This window comes from Salvelinus sp. IW2-2015, linkage group LG25 (assembly GCF_002910315.2).
Source record: "Salvelinus sp. IW2-2015 linkage group LG25, ASM291031v2, whole genome shotgun sequence".
NCBI classification, from domain to species: Eukaryota; Metazoa; Chordata; class Actinopteri; order Salmoniformes; family Salmonidae; genus Salvelinus; species Salvelinus sp. IW2-2015.
Genome location: NC_036865.1, coordinates 18,567,168 through 18,589,471, shown reverse-complemented (window position 1 = coordinate 18,589,471; position 22,304 = coordinate 18,567,168). Strand labels below are relative to the sequence as shown.

The 22,304-nt window shown below is 41.3% G+C and overlaps 1 protein-coding gene across 2 annotated transcripts in view; it reads right to left on the bottom strand.

The window, feature by feature from the left end:
• Positions 1-22,304, bottom strand: part of LOC111952067 (glutamate receptor ionotropic, delta-1) — a 392,217-nt gene that overhangs the window by 60,808 nt on the left and 309,105 nt on the right. For both annotated transcript variants that reach the window (XM_070434970.1, XM_023970525.2), the window contains exon 5: positions 2,884-2,937. In XM_070434970.1, the coding sequence (XP_070291071.1) occupies positions 2,884-2,937 (54 nt within the window). The remainder of the gene's footprint in view (positions 1-2,883; positions 2,938-22,304) is intronic.

The window sequence follows — 22,304 nt, the reverse complement described above, 5'->3', positions numbered from 1 at the left end:
TTACAGTAAGGACTTAATCGTTACCCAGAAGCTGTTTGATGTTGATATAAAAATGGCTGCATTGGCCTTTAACTCTTCATATGAACTCATTCTGAACTGACTTTGGTTAGCAGTGACAATAGATTATCATAGCTGGTTGTGGTGGCTGATGAATGAGACATGAGACCTCGCCGCAGCCTCCATGTCCTAGTTAGCGCCGAGGCCCAGGGGGCAGAGAACTTACAGAGACACCCCCTCCTCTCCTGATGCCAGCCCGTCTGGCTTAAATGCCTCACAGGGACCAGTGGAACACAGAAGCGTAGAACACAGGGCCTGGAGATTACCTGGCTAAAATGGTTGCCCCTGCCCAGTCACAACACGTAGTAATCATACTGGGGCATGGGGCATATATTTTAATCAGGATTAGGGGAAAGATGAACAGTGCAAAGTACAGAGAGATCCTTGATGAAAACCTGCTCCAGAGTGCTCAGGACCTCCGACTGGGACGAAAGATCACCTTCCAACAGGACAATGACCATAAACACACAGCCAAGACAATGCGAAGTGGCTTCAGGACAAGTCTCTCCGTTTTTTTTATTTGTAATACATATGCAAACATTTCTAAAAAACAGTTTTTGCTTCGTCATTATGGGGTATTGTGTGTAGATTGATGAGGGGGAAAAAGATTTAATCCAATTTAGAATAAGGCTGTAACGTAACAAAATGTGGAAAAGGTGAAGGAGTCTGAATACTTTCGGAATGCACTGTATATAGTGATTGAGAGTAAACTGTAAGTAGGCTTATTAAGTGGACCATTTCAGCTCCCACTCTTCTAATTAGAAGGTCAATCAAATCATATGGTATTTTTTGGGTAAATATCCCCTCACTGTATTTTGACAGGTTTTACGTCAGTATTACAGTATTCAGTATTACACCACCTCCTTTTTTCTCTTCCAAGTTGAACATGTTGTGTACTCCATGTTAAAATACATTGCCAGCATCGAACAAGGCCTATTGAAAAATAGTTTGCCTTTGTCGTTCCCTCCTCAAGGTGATCACAGCGGCATCATATACACTACCGTTCAAAAGTTTGGGGTCACTTAGATTTTTCCTTGTTTTTGAAAGAAAAGCACATTTTTTGTCCATTAAAATAGCATAACATTGATCAGTGTAGGCATTGTTAATGTTGTAAATGGCTGTTATAACTGAAAACGGCTGATTTTTTATGGAATATCTACAGTTGAAGTCGGAAGTTAACATACACTTAGATTGGAGTCATTAAAAAAGGCGGCCAGTTGTATTCCTTCTTTAATCAGAACAACAGTTTTCAGCTGTGCTAACACAATTGCAAAAGGGTTTTCTAAAGATCAATTAGTCTTTTAAAATGATAAACTTGGATTAGCTAACGCAACCTGCCATTGGAACACAGGAGTGATGGTTGCTGATAATGGGCCTCTGTACGCCTATGTAGATATTCCATAACAAATCAGCCGTTTCCAGCTACAATAGTCATTTACAACATTAACAATGTCTACACTGTATTTCTAATCAATTTGATGTTATTTTAATGGACAAAAAAATTGCTTTTCTTTAAAAAACAAGCACATTTCTAAGTGACCCCAAACTTTTGAACGGTAGTGTACGCTTGACATTCAACGAGAAAGAAAGAGGGGATGTCATTTCAAAGTACTCAGGTACAGCCCGTTCTATTCATTAATATAGTGAGGAGTGATAACTCAACAATATGCCACATCGTGTCAATCATTAAGGAAGTGATGGAGAAATTAACATGCAATTAGCTCATACATTCTGCAGTCTGATGCTATTACAGCTAATGTCTTGGTGGTGACACTCTATCATAATTGTCTGAAAGCAAAAAGGAATGTGTTTGCGTGCCACAAAATAAATGATTAACTTTTTATATTTTACTAACAGGAGTTGTGTGCAGCCTAAACAGGAAGATACTATGAGGTACATTAATAAATCACATTCACAAGATGAATGCAAGATCAATACATGCATCATGATTAGGATGTTGGAGCAGAGTTGCGAGATAAGGACTTGTCATTCGTATAATGATGAAGATCAGCCCGTTTGTGCACCTTGTCAATGTTTATAACAAAGGAGGCTGCTGAGAGGAGGACGGCTCATAATAATGGCCGGAATGGAGCGAATGGAATGGCGTCAAACACCTAGAAACCATGTGTTTGATGTATTTGATGATATTCTACTCATTCTGCTCCAGCCATTACAACGAGCCCCTCCTCTCCAATTAAGGTGCTACCAAGCTCCTGTGGTACTGTATTCTAAAGCATTCATCTTCATATGGTCCTAGTGTGTGTGTTTGTGTGTGTGTGCATGTGTGCGCTCATGTGTATGTGTGGGTAAGTTCACTGTGGTTTCGTGGTTAAGTAAATTTTACAGTGTACTTTGGAAGTACATAAATGCTAATAAAAAGACATCCAGGTATGGTAGGAACATGCTTTTTCCCATTAGCATTGGGACATCAGATGGATTATGGTCCTTATCTCCAAATCAGCCTGAATCAATGTAAATGTACCCAGCTGCTCTCAGGCAGATAGAGAGCACGGTGTTTAGTAGTCACAAAGTGCTTGGCATTTAGTGATGTTCAAGTCCATTTGGAAGACCATTTAGGCCAATCTCATATCAACAAATAACATGTAAAAACCGACTTTGGCTTCCAAAGTGCTGTGAACACGCAATAAACAAGAATGATTGGGTCAATATTGTATAAACGTCCTCAGAAAGACAGAAGAGAAGTGGCATGTTGTGAGAGCTTTAATACTGTTTATGAGTCTAAATATGGAAGAGAACAGAGTGAGAGCATTATTGATTTTCATCCATATGAAATGTATAAATATGCTGTACGGGTTTTGGTCTCACCTCATTGGCATAAACCCAGTGGCTGTCCTTTGATGCCAGGTTGGTTTCCACAGCCTGTATACAGAGAGAAGAAGGGGGGGACATTAATATTTTCTGTGTTTCACAAAATATTATTTTAACAACATAAGAGTAGTGAGTCCGAACTCAAGTACATATACTCGAATGGTTCACCATGGTTACTCATTCCCCATTACTTAGGCTCTTCACAATATTCTGTATGTGCAATCATAATGTGAGTGCTCCGACGTAATGGCTCTATCACATATCACATGACTATTCACGCATGACATCTGTCATGGTTACCATCTCTACGCTTGTCCTCTTCTGTAAATTGCTGTCATTAGCTTCCAAATGATCCCCTTTGCTATACTGCAACTAAGATTGATAGCCCCATATCATCCTTACATATAACTGCAAAGCTTTCACCATTTTACCTAACAACAGTGTGCTCATCAATAGCAGCACCCAGCACAGCCCGAAAGCTGCCGATCGATCTTCTAACCTTGCAAGAGTCATAATTTGATTTTAATGTCCCTCATTTCCAGCTTGGTCTCTGTGAATATTGCAGAGACACCTGAACACAAGAGTAATATTTACCTACATGATTGAAGTGGTCTGTCTCTTACTCACTCTGAAATTAACGGGCCATATGCCATTCAAACACACTTGCATTCAAACAGATAGCCCGTCGCTATCTATAGAGATACAAGAAATATAGCAAACAGCTGCTGAAGTTAGTGACTCTCTACAGATTTATTCAGCAATGTACAAACAATGAACATTGTGTCATTGGATCATATCCTGGGTCTGAGAGCTGGAGCCAAATGATCTCCCACCCAGATGTAGGCAATAGGGTCTTGGTACAGGCAGGCAGATTATCACATAGGTTATCATATTTTTATCTACACAGCACAATGCTACTCACCAGACAATAGAAGTGATTTCACAATGCTAGAGTGTTCCAGAAGTAAAAACATAAATTACAGTGAAACAGTCCTTACCATAGAAGAAATCAACAAACCCCTTTGTGCATCTGAGTAATCCATTTAGGCATATACAATACATACTGTTTGGTGCGTATGAAAGCCTGGCAGCAAAAGCCTTGGTCTGGTCCCCAAGGATAACCTTGATGTTAGAACGAGCAGACAGTTCTTTGTACTTTTCTTATGAAAACTGTCACATTCTATAATGTAAATAACAAAGTGAAGGGGGCTATGTTAGTGCGCCAGCTGGGTAAAGGTTATGATTGGGGCAAACGGTCCTCCTAGTTTAGCCTCAGTTCAGCTCCAACAATAGCAACAGTATTGTAAACAACGTCGACCTTAGTCGCACCAGGAATTTGACGTTATGAGGTTCATGGACTTTTTGGGGGACAAATTATCTGTGTGGGATTGACAGCTGTTTGTCAATAGAACTTCAACTAGGACTCACACATCATTATGTGGTTTGTCCTTTATACTGTCAGTTTGATTAGGTTCACACGTTATCACACTATGGCAACAACAAGAACTTGTGACCTACAGGTCACATCTCAGCAACACATCTTGTCGAGAATTCAGTTGTGTTTAACATTTTTCCATCCACTTGAGGAAATTATTCTAAATTAAGCTTTGTAGAGAAATACGGTTTTGGCATAAAATGCATACTCAGGAGAAGCAACATCAGAGAATGATTATATGCTATAATGTTAATGTAACTGAGTTTCACAGTTAGATCTAGTGACATAAGTGAGGGCCCTGAGGCTTGTCTTTACACCTAGTCAACACAAAGAAGAACATAATATAGAACTCCATGATTTAAAAAGGGAATTACTGTTCGGCGGATTTGAGCGTTTGAGGATATAAGGTCTCAGCAAAGCAAATATTTCTCGTTGGATATGTTCAGAGTTGGATGGTAACTCCCATATGCCCATTGGGCTATTCTGTATCTATTTGACCTCCTTATGGAATAATGCACTGAGATTAATTCCCAAAGGTTGGTGAGTGAAGCTACAACATTACATATGAAACACCTTGACATTGAATATAATGGTACGGAATTCTCAATTGTGTCCATATTCACTATGCAATGGCTGCCCAATTCTGACCTTTTCCACTAATTGGTCTATTGACTAATGAGATCTAATTGGGCAAAAGATCAGAACTTGGCTGCCTATGTAAATGCAGCCAATGTACTGTACATTCTAAATGTCTCTGTGTCTTGTGGATCCCTTGTTTGAGTATTAAAACAAAACCCTGCAAGATTGTTTGTCTAATCTGTAAACACAGCCAGAATCACTCAGGCTGTCTATGTTTTGCTTTTGGTCAATAAGTGCAACAAGTAATTATGCGTACAAATGAAAATGGATCACTGCATCCCATGGTTGAGAGGAGACCTGATTAAACAAAAGGGAAAGGGCACAACTCTGCTGCATACTTTCCAGTTAGTGTCAGAGCAGATGCATTTCAGCAGCAACATTTGTTGTTCTCAGAGTTTATTAAACTACATGCCAAGAGCAGGGAAAATGTTTATTTTTCTTTGTTTCACACATAGAGACAAGCACAGTTTCCCTTCATTATTGGCAATTAGCAAAACAAATGGTCTAATTGGCAATAATTGTGGAAATAACATGTTTTGCTTTCCAATATGCTGTCAATCAAACTGTTTAAAGTTTCTTATTAGCTCAAATTAGGAATCTGTTGTGAATCTTTTTTTTGCATGAATACACAGTCTAGACTCAAACAACAATTTATAAAGTTTAACACGTTTACTTCTTTATTTATTTGTTATCTGGCACATTACAGTACAGTAGGCTTAATGTTGGAAGTATAATAATTATAATCTATGATAATAATAATAGTATAATAATGATCTTAATTTATGTATTTTACTGAAGGACCTTTATAAATCCAGCCAGGGAGGTTATTGTTATATTCCTAGAATATTCTTGGAATAAAGGGTTATGGTCTCCACCTTGAGCTAAGAGGTATTCCACCTCATTTGGAGCATTCAACAGGCAAAAATCCATCTTACTCTGACAACATGTTATAATGAACTTTTTGTAAGTACTGTTGGTAAAAAGAATACACATATCAAAACATTAGGATACTAGGCTAGGTATAAAATAAATGGTGCTTCTATGCCACGTGAACTGTGTTGGTGTGTCTGTGTTACTCCTATCATATTAATGTAGAGTCTGTGTAAGAACTGTTTTGTAATGATGTGCTGTGACATGGCACAACCATTATTACTAGTAATTGGAACATAGGTCGTTGGTATTGCTATATAGTAATGAGAGGATCTCTCTATGGAATGAAGCCATTCAGTGATCCCAAGGGTTCAGGAGAACTTTAGATCAGACAGTCGTTTGAAAGGATAGACCAGGATGAGTTGTCAAAAGCTCACTGTTTAATTCTGTGCCAGTCTTACAAAGGCACCCAAGCCGTAATGAGGCCCTTCATGAAATACTCACAATGGTTGGGACCCTGGCCTTATCTCCTATAGTCCTCTGTTGCTGTGGAAACGAGCTCAGACCTGAGCCTACTCATCTCCATTAGTATAGTGATAAACGCCTATGTAACTTAGTGCAGGGCTATTCAACTATTTCATTACAGGGGACAGACATTTGGGATTGATTACTCTTCCTAAGACTGGTATAAAAAACAATGCACAAACACAATTATAATCTTATAAATCACTTTTATGAAAATTACATTTGATTTGAAGTGCTTTAAAGTTGAGCTGACAGTCGTTTTGCACTGTTTGGCTATGGTTTTAGTCCTTAATCCCAGCAAGAGGGCAATATTTTATTAATGTACAGTAGTAGTGTTGGGGGACACACTAATACACGGTCCTAGAAAACTCTGGTTGGATGTCTTCTGACTTAGAAAACGGTCAGAAATCAATAAAATAAAAATGTAAACATATACACACAGTTGAAGTCGGAAGATTACATACACTTACATGCTGACCAGACCGGACACGTCGCGTGCACGAGCGTCGCAAAATATATTTAGAAATCCATGTTATTCAATTATTGCACCCACACTGCTCGCGCGTGCCAACAAGCATCTGCGATGCCAAGGGCTAAAATAGAACTCCTTTCTATTTCTGACACAGATCGCGCTGAAAGTCCTGACTCTCCCATCTCCTCATTGGTTTATCGAAGCAGGTACCCACGTGCCATCTTCTCATTGGTTATACCCACGTGGGTGATTGAAAGACGAAATGTTGCCGGTTGTCATGGTAAAACTATGAAAGTTTAGATGCCAATCGCCATATAAGTTAAACGATGAAAAAGCCTGGAAGGAGGAGAGATGACTAGAAACGATTCGGTTGGCCGTTTTATGTGTGGATTAATTGTCCGAGTAGAGCACCTTGTGCATTTCAGGTAAAATAACAACTCAATGTTTATATCCCAGGACAAATTAGCTAGCAACAGCAAGCTAGCTAAATTGGACAAATTAGCTAGCAAGTGCAAGCTAACTAGCTAAATTGCTATACATGTTTAATGCTTTTCGACCTGTCCCCAAATTAATGTCATTGGTTCAGAGTTTGTTTTGATATTTTAACCTGCGTGTCGTGATCGCGTTTGGTGTAGGGGGACAAAATAAATGTATGCACGATAGCGCACGATGGCGCACGCGCGTAGCAGGTTGGGTTCCGTGTTAGGTTGGAGTCACTAAAACTTGTTTTTCAACCACTCCACAAATGTTTTGTTAACAAACTTTAGTTTTGGCAAGTCGGTTACGACATCTACTTTGTGCAAGACACAAGTAATCTTTCCAACAATTGTTTACAGACAGATTATTTCACTTATAATTCACTGTATCACAATTCCAGTGGGTCAGAAGTTTACATACACTAAGTTGACTGTGCCTTTAAACAACTTGGAACATTCCAGAAAATGGTGTCATGGCTTTAGAAGCTTCTGATAGGCTAATTGAAATCATTTGAGTCAGTGTACCTGTGAATGTATTTCAAAGCCTACCTTAAAACACAGTGCCTCTTTGCTTGACATCATGGGAAAATCAAAAGAAATCAGCCAAGACCTCAGAAAAAAAATTGTAGACCTCCACAAGTCTGGCTCATCCTTGGGAGTCATTTCCAAATGCCTGAAGGTACCACGTTCATCTGTACAAACAATAGTATGCAAGTATAAACACCATGGGACCACGCAGCCTCCATACCGCTCAGGAAGGAGACGCGTTCTGTCTCCTAGAGATGAACGTACTTTGGTGCGAAAAGTGAAAATCAATCCCAGAACAACAGCAAAGGACCTTGTGAAGATGCTGGAGGAAACAGGTACAAAAGTATCTATATCCACAGTAAAACGAGTCCTATATCGACATAACCTGAAATGCCGCTCAGCAAGAAAGAAGCCACTGCTCCAAAACCGCCATAAAAAAGCTATAGTACTTTTTGGAAAAATGTCTTCTGGTCTGATGAAACAAAAATAGAACTGTTTGGCCATAATGACCATCATTATGGCCATTCTGTTCTATATCTATTCATTTAATTATTTCCTGTCTTACACCTTTTCTTTTGAACATAAGAAACACACACAAGGGCTTTTCTTCTAATTGCACTTTTAGATTGGGAAAGAGCAGAAATGTTTGGCACATAGGAAGTCAGGACAACCCGCTGGCAGTGATGAAGATTCACGTTTGATATGGAGGAACGAGTGTTCGTTTTTTATGGCATTCGTGTGAGAGAAGCTGGACTAACGTGTATGTTGACCCAAACATTGTTAAAAGAATGTGTGTAGATCATTGACAAAAAATGACAATTAAATCTATTTAATCCCACTTTGTAACACAACAAAATGTGGAAAAAGTCAAGGGGTGCGAATACTTTCTGAAGGCACCGTATGTGATATCTTACTTGTGGTGACAACCCACGTCCTTCCCTGTCAGTATTCCAGACCACCCAGGCCTTCCATGAAGAATGTGCACGTGACATTAAACATAATCACTGCTCCCATCTGTCATTGCATTCTGGCATTCTTCCCCTCAGCTTGTAGCTAGTGACGCTACACCTGAGCTGAATCCCTAATGCTCTGCTCTCAATGCAGTAACAAGAGACCTGTCTGTTGGCAGGTCAGCCTCAAAATGAAAACCAAAGCCCCTCTCATGATAAACAACAGGAGCAGTGGAAACAAAAAGGACGATAATACAATAACAAATGTTCCATCAATGAAACACAATAGTGATAAATCATGGTGGTGAAACAGAAGCCCTGTTCTCCTCTGATACGCACACAGTCAGAAAACTGCATCTCAAACACTGAGCCGACAAGTCACTGAGGCTTCCCCCCCTGATTGCTGCGTGTTTGTGGGTAGATTGGATACCGATATGACTGTTTAGGCATGCCACAACAAAAGTCTTTACCATGTGTGCCTTGTAACCATTCAAGCACATTATTAAGGATCATTTCTGCATAAGCGACAAGAGAAAGGCTGTATATCAAACACAGAGCAATCGATAAACATCATTCTACAATGGGTCGGTCCGAACAAGACGCGTTCTAAGCTATACTAAAAAACGTGTTTAGCACAGGTAAGCTTATGATGCAAAAATGGGAATCTTGTTTTCTGTTCCATCTGAGAAATCCCTGGTCATCCACTTTCCCATCAGCCCATCCAGCCAATTCATTAACTTGATCTCCACTGTAAAAGGCATCTAGACATTGTTTCCCCTTGCTTCTAGCCTAACATTTGGTTTGCAACAATGGGGGGTTGTACAAACGTTGCTGTCTGTCTCTCTACATTTGCAACATAGTTTCAATATTGAAATTCGATCTTCTCATACCTATGACCGCAGTCGTTTAGCACCCCTCTTTTGTACAATTCTTTATTTAATGGTGTGAAACGTGTGCTGCTTTGACTTCAATGCCAAGTCGAACTTGCTGATCTGTAGCAACAAGAACATACGCTGCATTTTAACAAAGTGTCTTAGACTTACCTCCAAGATAACATGTAAAGTGTCTTAGACATACCTCAAAGATAACCTGTAAAGTGTCAGACTTACCTCCAAGATAACCTGTAAAGTGTCAGACTTACCTCCAAGAATAAATGTAAAGTGTCAGACTTACCTCAAAGATAACCTGTAAAGTGTCAGACTTACCTAAAGATAACTGTAAAGTGTCAGACTTACTCCCAAGAATACCTGTAAAGTGTCAGACTACCTCCAAGATAACATGTAAAGTGTCAGACTTACCTCAAAGATAACCTGTAAAGTGTCAGACTTACCTCAAGATAACTGTAAGTGTCAGACTTACCTCCAAGATAACCTGTAAAGTGTCAGACTTACCTCCAAGATAACATGTAAGTGTCAGACTTACCTCCAAGATAACATGTAAAGTGTCAGACTTACCTCCAAGATAACCTGTAAAGTGTAGACTTACTCCAGATACCTGTAAAGTGTCAGACTTACCTCAAGATAACCTGTAAAGTGTCAGACTTACCTCAAAGATACCTGTAAAGTGTCAGACTTACTCCAAGATAACCTGTAAAGTGTCAGACTTACCTCCAAGATAACATGTAAAGTGTCAGACTTACCTCAAGATAACCTGTAAAGTGTCAGACTTACTCCAAGATAACTGTAAAGTGTCAGACTTACCTCCAAGATACCTGTAGTGTCAGACTTACCTCAAGATAACATGTAAAGTGTCAGACATACCTCAAAGATAACCTGTAAAGTGTCAGACTTACCTCCAAGATAACCTGTAAAGTGTCAGACTTACTCCAAGATAACTGTAAAGTGTCAGACTTACCTCAAGGAACCTGTAAAGTGTCAGACTTACTCAAAGATAACCTGTAAGCTTCTTAAAGACTTACACTCCAAGATAACTGTAAAGTGTCAGACTTACCTCCAAGATAACCTGTAAAGTGTCAGACTTACCTCCAAGATAACCTGTAAAGTGTCAGACTTACCTCCAAGATAACCTGTAAAGTGTCAGACTTACCTCAAGATAACCTGTAGTGTCAGACTTACCTCCAAGATAAAGTGTAAAGTGTCAGACTTACCTCAAAGATAACCTGTAATGTCAGACTTACCTCCAAGATAACCTGTAAAGTGTCAGACTTACCTCCAAGATAACCTGTAAAGTGTCAAACTTACTCAAGTAACCTGTAAAGTGTCAGACTTACCTCAAAGATAACCTGTAAAGTGTCAGACTTACCTCAAAGATAACCTGTAAAGTGTCAGACTTACTCCAAGATAACCTGTAAAGTGTCAGACTTACCTCCAAGATAACCTGTAAGTGTCAGACTTACCTCAAAGATACATGTAAAGTGTCAGACTTACCTCAAAGGTAACCTGTAAAGTGTCAGACTTACCTCAAAGATAACCTGTAAAGTGTCAGACTTACCTCAAAGTAACACTTGTAAAGTGTCAGACTTACCTCAAAGATAACTGTAAGTGTCAGACTTACCTCAAAGATAACCTGTAAGGTGTCAGACTTACCTCAAAGATAACCTGTAAAGTGTCAGACTTACCTCCAAGAATCCTGTAAAGTGTCAGACTTACCTCCAAGATAACCTGTAAAGTGTCAGACTTACCTCAAAGATAACTGTAAAGTGTCTTAGACTTACCTCAAGATAACTGTAATGTCAGACTTACCTCAAAGATAACATGTAAAGTGTCAGACTTACCTCCAAGATAACCTGTAAAGTGTCTTAGACTTACCTCAAAGATAACTTGTAAAGTGTCTTAGACTTACCTCAAGATAACCTGTAAAGTGTCAGACTTACCTCCAGATAACCTGTAAAGTGTCTTAGACTTTACCTCCAAGATAACCTGTAAAGTGTCTTAGACTTACCTCAAAGATAACCTGTAAAGTGTCAGACTTACCTCCAAGAAAACCTGTAAAGTGTTAGACTTACCTCAAAGATAAACATGTAAAGTGTCTTGGCACAGTAGGAAGATAGACATTACATAACACATCAACAAGGTGCTTTTTCATACAGCTGGCACATAAACTTTGCATTGCACGCGGCAAGGGGTTTAGGTTCTGAATCTATGATGCTACCTCAATTGAATTTTTATTGCATAATTGATGGGTTAACACATTAATACTCAATACCTTGTGTTCATCTGTAATTCATTTGAAAAGGACATATGCTACATATAGGGAAGGTAGTTACAAGTGTTACTCAATTACCCAATAAATATGATGCTGATATCACATATAGTGATTCCATACTGTACATACCTACATGTAAGGCCTCATCTTCGTGACCAATGAAATGGTCGTTCAGCAAGCCTCAAACAAACACGCTGAGTCATTCACGATTCACAAGAAAAGTAATCATGAGCATTTACTGCCACAAAGCACCAACAGCAGCAGCATAGACAACAGAAAAAACAACAGGCTAAAACTAAATGTTTTACCATCAGTATACAGAACTGGTGGAGTGCTTTCAGGTGAGTTGATCCTTGTAATTGTTCCAGGCACTCTCCCTATTTTAAGCCATTACTCTGGAATAACGTATCAGAGGTACAAAGACATCTTCTCATTTGAAACTGCCGGGGGGGGGGGGGGGGGGGGGGGGGGGGGGGGGGGCTAATACACATAAGAAGCCTCTTAAAAAAGCTTTTGGCAGATAAACAGTAATCTAAAGGTTGTTACTCTATCTAAATGACACAACTAATAACAGCATTCAGTGAAGAATGGCATGGGATAGATTCCCAATGGACAACGAGTTTGGTCTGCAGAAAGTTGAACAGCACTGGTATAGCTAATGAAATAGAAAAGTTTTGACTAATACCAATTTAGAGTCTCACTCCATTCCTACATTTAATCAGCATGAAGACGTGCCTACTTGCCTCATGTGGTTGTGTCGGTGAAGATACAAAAGCGGCAACATTGGGGAGTTTTTCCATTGCAGTGATGTCGGGGATTCAAAGCCCCCCTGTGCTGCTGTGTCATTGTAGAAAACTCGTGGCTGTCGAAGCCTTTCAATCCCATCATGCACTGGGGGCCAGTTCTCACATTGCCTCTGAGGAGACAACACTACCCACCAGGTAGGCACAGGTAGTCTTCTAATCTTTGCCGCAGGCTACGGGCTCACACACTCACACTCTCTCACTAGTGAGACTGCCAAGAAGTCAATGCACCACATAGAGCTGTCAGGAGAGGCAGAGGAAAAACAAAGCAGCTGAAGCACAGAGGGAAAAGGGAAGGTGCTATTAAATTGTGACAGCCTTGTCAGGATGTGATGAGTAGAACAGCGTCAGACAGACTCCTGAGGCTCAGACGACTCCTGGCGTCCCCATCACCTCTTTTTCTCTCTCCTTTCCAACACTTCCTTTGAACCACCTGTGTATGAACCATCTATAGTGTCTTCCATCACACCTATAAAGACAGTGCTAAGAGGAGTTAGAACAGAGCACTGAATAACTCTACTTCAAAATAGCCATTATAGTCGGCAATAACACAAACAAGGCCATTTCGGTGGGAAAAACACCCAATATTGGTTGAACGAAAGGAACATTAAGATGCAGGTACTAAAGAGTAGTGTCCATTATGCTGAATGATGAACAGGTAGACTGAGGACATGATGTTCTGCTTCGCTCTCTTAAAATGTCCCCCAGATTAAATTAAACTATCATATACTATAGATCAACACAGTGTGGCCTTCAGGTCTAGTTGTTCTGCTTCCCCAGAGAAGACATGGTGTCCATATGGATAGTGGGCTTTGCTACATATGGATGAGTGGGTTTAACAAGTACAGAGGCAATGATGTAGCAGGGTGGGGGACCAAAGTTCAACATTAAGCTGATATTAATGTGAACAGTACCAGTTGTGGGTGTTGGAGGAGAGTGGGAGTGTGAAAACTAGAGTTCTTCCCACTGGTAATATGAAACCGAGCTGACAGTTGGCCAAGCAGGGAGTTTTAGGAGAGAATAGGCAAGGTGATAGCACATTGCCAGCAAAATGCCAAACCAAATCCACAGATAACACCCTTAGACATAGCTGATATTTAAGTGTTTTTGTTTTAATTTCTCCTTTGGAATGGAAAATGATAGGATAAAATGGTTGTTTTTAATGTATTCAGGTGTTTTCAGGTGACTTGCCAAAAGCATGTCAGTCAGAAAGTAGACTGGAGAAGATCTTTCAAACACACCTTAAAGGGGCTTCATCCATTTTTTTACTTCTAAATTAATGAAACGTACCCATTGATTGTTGAAGAAAATATCGTATGAATGCCTCATGAGCTTAGTTCAGCTGACGCAACCCATCAGAACACAAAATATAAGCTTGTTTCACTCTGTCTGCAAACAAAGTCAATGTAAACAAACACTACATAGCCTCAAAACATGGTTAAAACTACAATTATGATATCAAGGATGGTCAGTCCTTGCATCCATAGCTGTCTATGAATTTGAGAGTGGTTACATTTCTCCAGCCCTACACTCTTAGAAAAAATTGTTCCAAAAGTGTAACGCCCAACCCAGGAGATGAGAAGCAGGTACAGGGAATGAACCATTTAATATAGACAGACCTGCAATGAGACAGCGTCTGTACATAACCAAGACACGACAAACAATGTTACTACTGGGAACAACAGAGGAGCAGATATATATGCAGGGACAATCAACAAAGTGAGGGAGTCCAGGTGAGTCCAATGAGCGCAGCTGTGCGTAATGATGGTAACAGGTGCGTATGATGACGGGTAGCCTGGCACACTCGAGCGCCAGTGAGGGGGAGCGGGAGCAGGCGTGACAAAAAGGGTTCTTGAGTTGTCCCCATAGGAGAACCCTTTTTGGTTGCAGGTAAAATCCTCTGTGGAAAGGGTTCTACATAGAACCCAAAAAGGTTTCCTGCTTGGTTATAGCCTTGTACCGTTCGTGCCAGCTTGTTATTCTTCTTGTCCTGAGGTAGAATGTTTACAACAGTAACAATAACAGCTGAAAACTCCATCGGCAGGAAGAAGGGTCTGCATTTGACCAACAGGTATTCGAAGAAAGGTGAACAATGGAACGACACTTCCGCCTCGCTCAAGTCAGCACACCAGTTTTTGTTGATGAAGAGGCAAACCCCTCCCCCCTCAATTTCCTCGACATCACTGTCCTGTCCGCACGGTGATTGGAGAGTGCATCGAGTTGGATGGCCATGGGGGTATCTTGTTTAAGAGCCATGTTTAAAAAAAGCAGAGAATATTGCAGATTCGAGAATCCGTGATTGGAGGGCATCCATCTTATTATCAAGTGACTGTACATTGGCCGGTAGAATGGAGGGAAGAGGTGGCCTGTTCTCCCTTTGCCTTAATCTCGCCAGGATCACCCCTCTCTTGCCTCTGCAACGTTGGCATTTCCTATCGAGTAGCCCTAAAATCGGGTCGGAATAACAAAAAGAGCCCAGGGCAGATGAGTCGAAGTCGAAGTTGAAGCCGGAATTGAGGTAAAGAAACTGCCGATCAGATGTTCAAAAGTTATTGTCAGTTGTAAGAAATTATAGCGGATACATTGGTGACCCGTTTCAGCAAGCTAGGCATATGTTGCACCGCACTACAAAGGAGAGGCATTTGAACGTAAACTTTTCATTTTTTATCAAAATTCGTCTTTCGGCAGAAATGTCTTCTGTAAATAAAAATAAAATGGTAAAATTACAAGCCTAGTTGGTTTAGGCATGGAAAAGGACAGGTTCCTTCTCGCTAGCCATGATTGGCTGAGATAACGGATGGGCTGGACATAACGAGAGATGAGTTCAGATTGGTCTGCTATGTAGCATGCTTCTGTCTATAACATGAGCAGCTCAGTATGAGTAGATAATCCTTGCTACCCTGGGAATTTTGTAAGATATCGAGAACTGCAAAAGTGTTGCTACGGCTCTCAACAACATTGCTGCCCTGAATTTAGCAGGTGCTATCGACAAATATCAGCGGGAAAAAGTTGTGATGGACAACTTTCTGGAGGACGGTCGTGCCATGCTGACTCTCTGACTCTGAAAGTGAATCAGACAATTAGGAAATCCTTGATTTAGGTAAAAACATTTGAATTGAACCAGACATTATAGTCTTCTAATGACAGTGATGAGGAAGAAACGGCAACCAACATTGTTGATTACATGACCCATCGAGCTAGCCAGGTGTGTCTGGAGGTGATTACGGCCAGCTATTTTATTTCATGAACATGTGAACAGGTCTAGACAATAGAGACCCATGCACTTACACTACATGATCAACAGTATGTGGACGCCCCTTCAAATTAGTGGATTCGGCTATTTCAGTCACACCCATTGCTGACGTGTTTAAAATCGAGCACAAGACATGCAATCTCCATAGACAAACATTGGCAGTAGAATGTACTAAAGAGCTCAGTGACTTCCAACGCATCACCGTCATAGGATGCCAGCTTTCCAACAAGTCAGTTCATCAAATCTCTGCCCTGCTAGACCTGCCCCGGTCAACTGTAAGTGCTGTTATTTTAAAGTGGGAACATCTAGGAAAAACAACGGCTCAGCCGTGAAGTGGTAGGCCACACAAGCTCACAGAATGGAAATCGTCTGTCCTCGGTTGCAACACTCACTACCGAGTTCCAAACTCCCTCTGGAGGCAACATCAGTACAACAAATGTTCGTTGGGAGCTTCATGAAATTAGTTTCCATGGCAGAGCAGACGCACACAAGCCTAAGATCACCATGTGCAATGCCGAGCGTCGGCTGGAGTGGTGTAAAGCTTGCTGCCATTGGACTCTGGAGCAGTGGCCAGGAGAACACTACCTACTCAAATGCATAGTGCCAACAGTAAAGTTTGGTTGAGGAGGAATGATGGTCTACGGCTGTTTCTCATGGTCCGGCTAGGCCCCATAGTTCCAGTGAAGGGAAATCTTAACGCTACAGCATACAATCACATTCTAGACGATTCTGTGCTCCCAACTTTGTGGCAACTGTTTGGGGAAGACCCTTTCCTGTTCCAGCATGACAATGTCCCCTTGCCAAAGCGAGTTCCATACAGAAATGGTTTGTTGAGATCGGTGTGGAACAACTTGACTGGATTACACCGAATGTCAAACACATGGACATTTCCTATGACAGGATATGGATCCAGGACCTCTATATTAGGCGGTGTCAGAGAAAGGCCCTAAAAATTGTCAAAGACTCCAGCCACCCTAGTCGTAGACTGTTCTCTCTGCTACCGCACGGCAAGCGGTACTGGAGCACCAAGTCGAGGTCCAAAAGGCTTCTTAACAGCTTCTACCCCCAAGTCATAAGACTCCTTAAGAGCTAATTAAAGGGCTACCCAGACCCCTCTTTTACACTGCTGCTACTCTCTGTTTATAATCTATGCACGGTCACTTTAACTCTACCTACATGTACAGTACATATTACCTCAATTACCTCGACTAACCGGTGCCCCCGCACATTGACTCTGTACTGCTACCTGTATATAGCCTCGCTTATTTTACTGTTGCTGTTGAATTATTAGTATTATTTTTTTACTTTTCTATTTTTTTCTTAACTCTTTTTTTTAAAGCATTGTTGGTTAAGGGCTTGTAAGTAAGCATTTCACTGTAAGGTATACATAAAAATTGGATTTGATTTGATTTGGTCATCCCTACTGCCTGTGATCTGGCGGACTCACTAAACACACATGCTTAATATGTAAATTATGTCTGAGTGTTGGAGTGTGCCCCTGGCTTTCTTTAAATTAAAAAACAATAGTATGGTGTCATCTGTTTTGCTTAATATAAGGAATTTCTAATTATTTATACTTTTGATACTTAAGTATATTTGAGCAATTACATTTAGTGGGCCTCCCACTCCTCTTTCTATTCTGGTTAGAGCCAGTTTGCGCTGTACTGTGAAGGGAGTAGTACACAGCGTTGTACCAGGTTTTCAGTTTCTTGGCAATTTCTCGCACGGAATAACCTTAATTTCTCAGAACAAGAATAGACTGACGAGTTTCAGAATAAAGTCCTTTATTTCTGGCCATTCTGAGCTTGTAATCGAACCTACGAATGCTGATGCTGAAGATACTCAACTAGTCTAAAGAAAGCCAGTTGTATTGCTTCTTTAATCAGAACAACAGTTTTTAGCTGTGCTAATGTAAGGGTTTTCTAATGATCAATTAGCCTTTTAAAATGATAAACTTGGATTAGCTAACACAACGTGCCATTGGAGCACAGGAGTGATAGTTGCTGATAATGGGCCTTTGTACGCCTATGTGGCTACTCCATAAAAAATCTGCCGTTTCCAGGTACAGTAGTCATTTAACATTAACAATGTCTACACTGTATTTCTGATCAATTTGATGTTATTTTAATGGACAAAAAATTAGCTTTTCTTTCAAAAACAAGGACATTTTTAAGTGACCCCAATCTTTTGAACGGTAGTGTATAAGGATGAATATTACATATCACGTAAGGATATCTATTTAAATGATGAATTTTGGGAGAAATACAGATCCATAAATGATCAGGTAAAGACTACAGGTATGAGACATTTCTGAAGGTATGTGGATTCGTTCATGCCTATGTATAAAGGCTTAGATATGTCAGCATGTTGACACAAATATTCTATAAATATGTAAGTGGTGCATGCACATCAGGGGCGTGCCTTGAAGGGATCTCACCCCAGATATCTCCTTGGACTCATACGGTAGAAGGGAGATTTCTGAGGTTCGGATTGAATGCATGCAGAATATTTACGGAGAATATCCTAGCTCAATATATGAAACGAAGGACATGCGTATCTGCGTATCCTTATTTCTAATAAAATGTCATTCATCCGGATATATATAGATAAAGATATTCCCTGATATTGACCCTTTCGGCTAGTGGCCTGACTCTCCTCCACCAGTCATACAAGGAGAATGGTCTAATGCCTCCCATCAAAAAGAGAGCCAGCCCAAGCACAAGTTACACCTGAAGCATGAGTACTTGCAGCGAGTTGTGAACTTCATCAACAACTACGGAGAGGATAATGCAATAGTATTACCAGGACGCCACCCAGGACACAAACACTTTGGTGGAAAGTTGCTGACATCTCAGGTGACAATAGTAGCGGTGTGGCACAAGGAATCGATGACAACATTTGGTATTTATTAGCATAAACAACACGTTATGTATTATTTAATTTACCTCCAACATGATTGACACTACTTTTATTGATCTTACATTATTTTCAGAGGTACGTGCAGTCGTTCTGTCTTCCTTCAGGAATCTGTGGAGAAAATTGCTGCCCCACATCTCAAACACTAAGCCCATGACAGACCTGTGCTGGCAGTGCCAGAGGAACAACTATCAGGTCTTCAGATATGCCAATCTGTCAGAAGCTGTTAAATCAGCCAAGCTAAAGAAGCAAGAGCAGTATCTCCTGCTTGTTCTGAGTGAGCGGCCTGTCTACCAGAAGATGGTTACCTCTGGGAGGACCTACTGACCCAGCAAGCAAAGACAAAAGGATGCATTACAGCTTTGATTTTGCTCAACAGGTAAGCAACATTTCCTCCTTAATACTAATTGAGGACCTTATTACGGCTGAATGTGTTTGTTTTTTGATGACAGTGTTTTTCTTCCTGCTTGCATTTAGTATTTATATTGATGTGTGTATTTTCAGTCATTTCTGTAATTCAGGGCTTATCTGCAAAATAGACATTGGTCTCAGTTTGACTCCCTGACGCGAGCCTGCTTCCCATTTTTATAAATGAGAATCAGTATACGTCTTTCAATGACCTGTGTAGACTGACAATTAATGTACATTTCTCTAATGTTCTTTTGTTGTTGTTTGCAGGTGCGCTATCCTTCTGACCCTATGCAGCCAGGTCCCATCTATGTTTAAACAAGAACACGTTTTTGCTCAGGTATTGTGCCTGGTGGACCATGCACAAGCTCCACCACAGTCTGGACCTTCACTTCCTGATCACATGGTGGTGTGCCCCCTAACTGGTGCTTCGGCCTCATCAAGCAGCGCATCAGAAAGACCAGAGTGAACATTTTGTCTGAGATTGCTGGTGTTGTGAAGGACAGCACTGTGACAGGGGTCAACATCCCACAGCTGGTTGGACTGGAGGATGATACGGCGCTGGTGTAAAGCAATGGCCGGCAACAATACCTAACTCCGTACTTCAGGCCGCTGCCACATTTCAAGCAGTACCAGCACATCAGGTGAATATTATTTTCATTGCATTGTATGAGGTTATTCTTATTATCTAAACTTTGGAGGTGAATTGATGTTATGCAAGGTTGTAATGTCTTCTTAAATTGTTATATTTTCTTGTTTTACAGCTTTGATGCTCTGGAGCCTGGTGTTGTTGTCACCAAGGAGCGTTCGGACTCAGTCGGGACCAGGTTTCAGCTGCTGCGGAACGCTGACGTCCTTCCGCACATAGATGGTCTGCCTGTACAAGCAGCAACAGGACTGGAAACAACTAGACAAAGATAAAATTCTGAGAAGATCAGGGAGTTTTGCGATGAAGAGGGCATGGACATCACATGCCTTTCACCAAAGTCAAGGGCAGGACAGAAACAGGCTCTCCAAATATAAACTCAGCAAAAAAAGAAACGTCCTCTCACTGTCAACTGAGTTTATATTCAGCAAACTTAACATGTGTAAATATTTGTATGGACATGACAAGATTCAACAACTGAGACATAAACTGAACAAGTTCCTCAGACATGTGACTAACAGAAATGTAATAATGTGTACCTGAACAAAGGGGGGGGGGGTCAAAATCAAAAGTAACAGTCAGTATCTGGAGTGGCCACCAGCTGCATTAAGTACTGCAGTGCATCTCCTCCTCATGGACTGCACCAGATTTGCCAGTTCTTGCTGTGAGATGTTACCCCACTTTTCCACCAAGGCACCTGCAAGTTCCCGGACATTTCTGGGGGGAATGGCCCTAGCCCTAGCCCTCACCCTCCGATCCAACAGGTCCCAGACGTGCTCAATGGGATTGAGATCCGGGCTCTTCGCTGGCCATGGCAGAACACTGACATTCCTGTCTTGCAGGAAATCATGCACAGAACGAGCAGTATGGCTGGTGGCATTGTCATGCTGGAGGGTCATATCAGGATGAGCCTGCAGGAAGGGTACCACATGAGGGAGGAGGATGTCTTCCCTGTAACGCACTGCGTTGAGATTGCCTGCAATGACAACAAGCTCAGTCCGATGATGCTGTGACACACCGCCGCAGACCATGACGGACCCTCCACCTCCAAATAGATCCCGCTCCAGAGTACAGGCCTCGGTGTAACGCTCATTCCTTTGACGATAAATGCGAATCCGACCATCGGGGTGATGGTCGGTGAGACAAAACCGCGACTCCTCAATGAAGAGCACTTTTTGCCAGTCCTGTCTGGTACAGCGACGGTGGGTTTGTGCCCATAGGTGACGTTGTTGCCGGTGATGTCTGGTGAGGACCTGCCTTACAAGCCCTCAGTCCAGCCTCTCTCAGCCTATTGCGGACAGTCTTAACACTGATTGAGGGATGGTGTGTTCCTGGTGTAACTCAGGCAGTTGTTGTTGCCATCCTGTAGCTGTCCCGCAGGTGTGATGATCGGATGTACCAATCCTGTGCAGGTGTTGTTACACGTGGTCTGCCACCGCGAGGATGACCAGCTGTCTGTCCTGTCTCCCTGTAGCGCTGTCTTAGGCGTCTCACAGTACGGACATTGCAATTTATTGCTCTGGCCACATCTGCAGTCCTCATGCCTCCTTGCAGCATGCCTAAAGCACATTCATCTAGATGAGCAGGGACCCTGGGCATCTTTCTTTTGGTGTGTTTCAGAGTCAGTAGAAAGGCCTTTTTAGTGTCCTAAGTTTTCATAACTGTGACCTTAATTGCCTACCATCTGTAAGCTGTTAGTGTCTTAACGACCGTTCCACAGGTGCATGTTCATTAATTGTTTATGGTTCATTGAACAAGCATGGGAAACAGAGTTTAAACCCTCCATCTGTAAAGTTATTTGGATTTTTACGAATTATCTTTGAAAGACAGGGTCCTGAAAAAAGGTACGTTTCTTTAATTGCTGAGTTTAGATTCCCTTGTTCATGCATGGTACAGACGGACCAGTTAATCACTGGGGGCGAGTTCCCAGTCATCTGGACTATCTGTAGTGCCCTTATGCACATTCAAATATGCAGGTATCCATTTCACTGTACCGTTTACACCTTCTGTAGAGGCCCATCCACTTAGATGTGGCTGTGGGGTGGTTATAGCCTATCTTTCAAATGACCCATCAAGTTAGCCACAGTGGGGCAAAAAAGTATTTAGTCAGCCACCAATTGTGCAAGTTCTCCCACTTAAAAAGATGAGAGAGGCCTGTAATTTTCATCATAGGTACACTTCAACTATGACAGACAAAATGAGAAAAAAAAATCCAGAAAATCACATTGTAGGATTTTTTATGAATTTATTTGCAAATTATGGTGGAAAATAAGTATTTGGTCACCTACAAACAAGCAAGATTTCTGGCTCTCACAGACCTGTAACTTCTTCT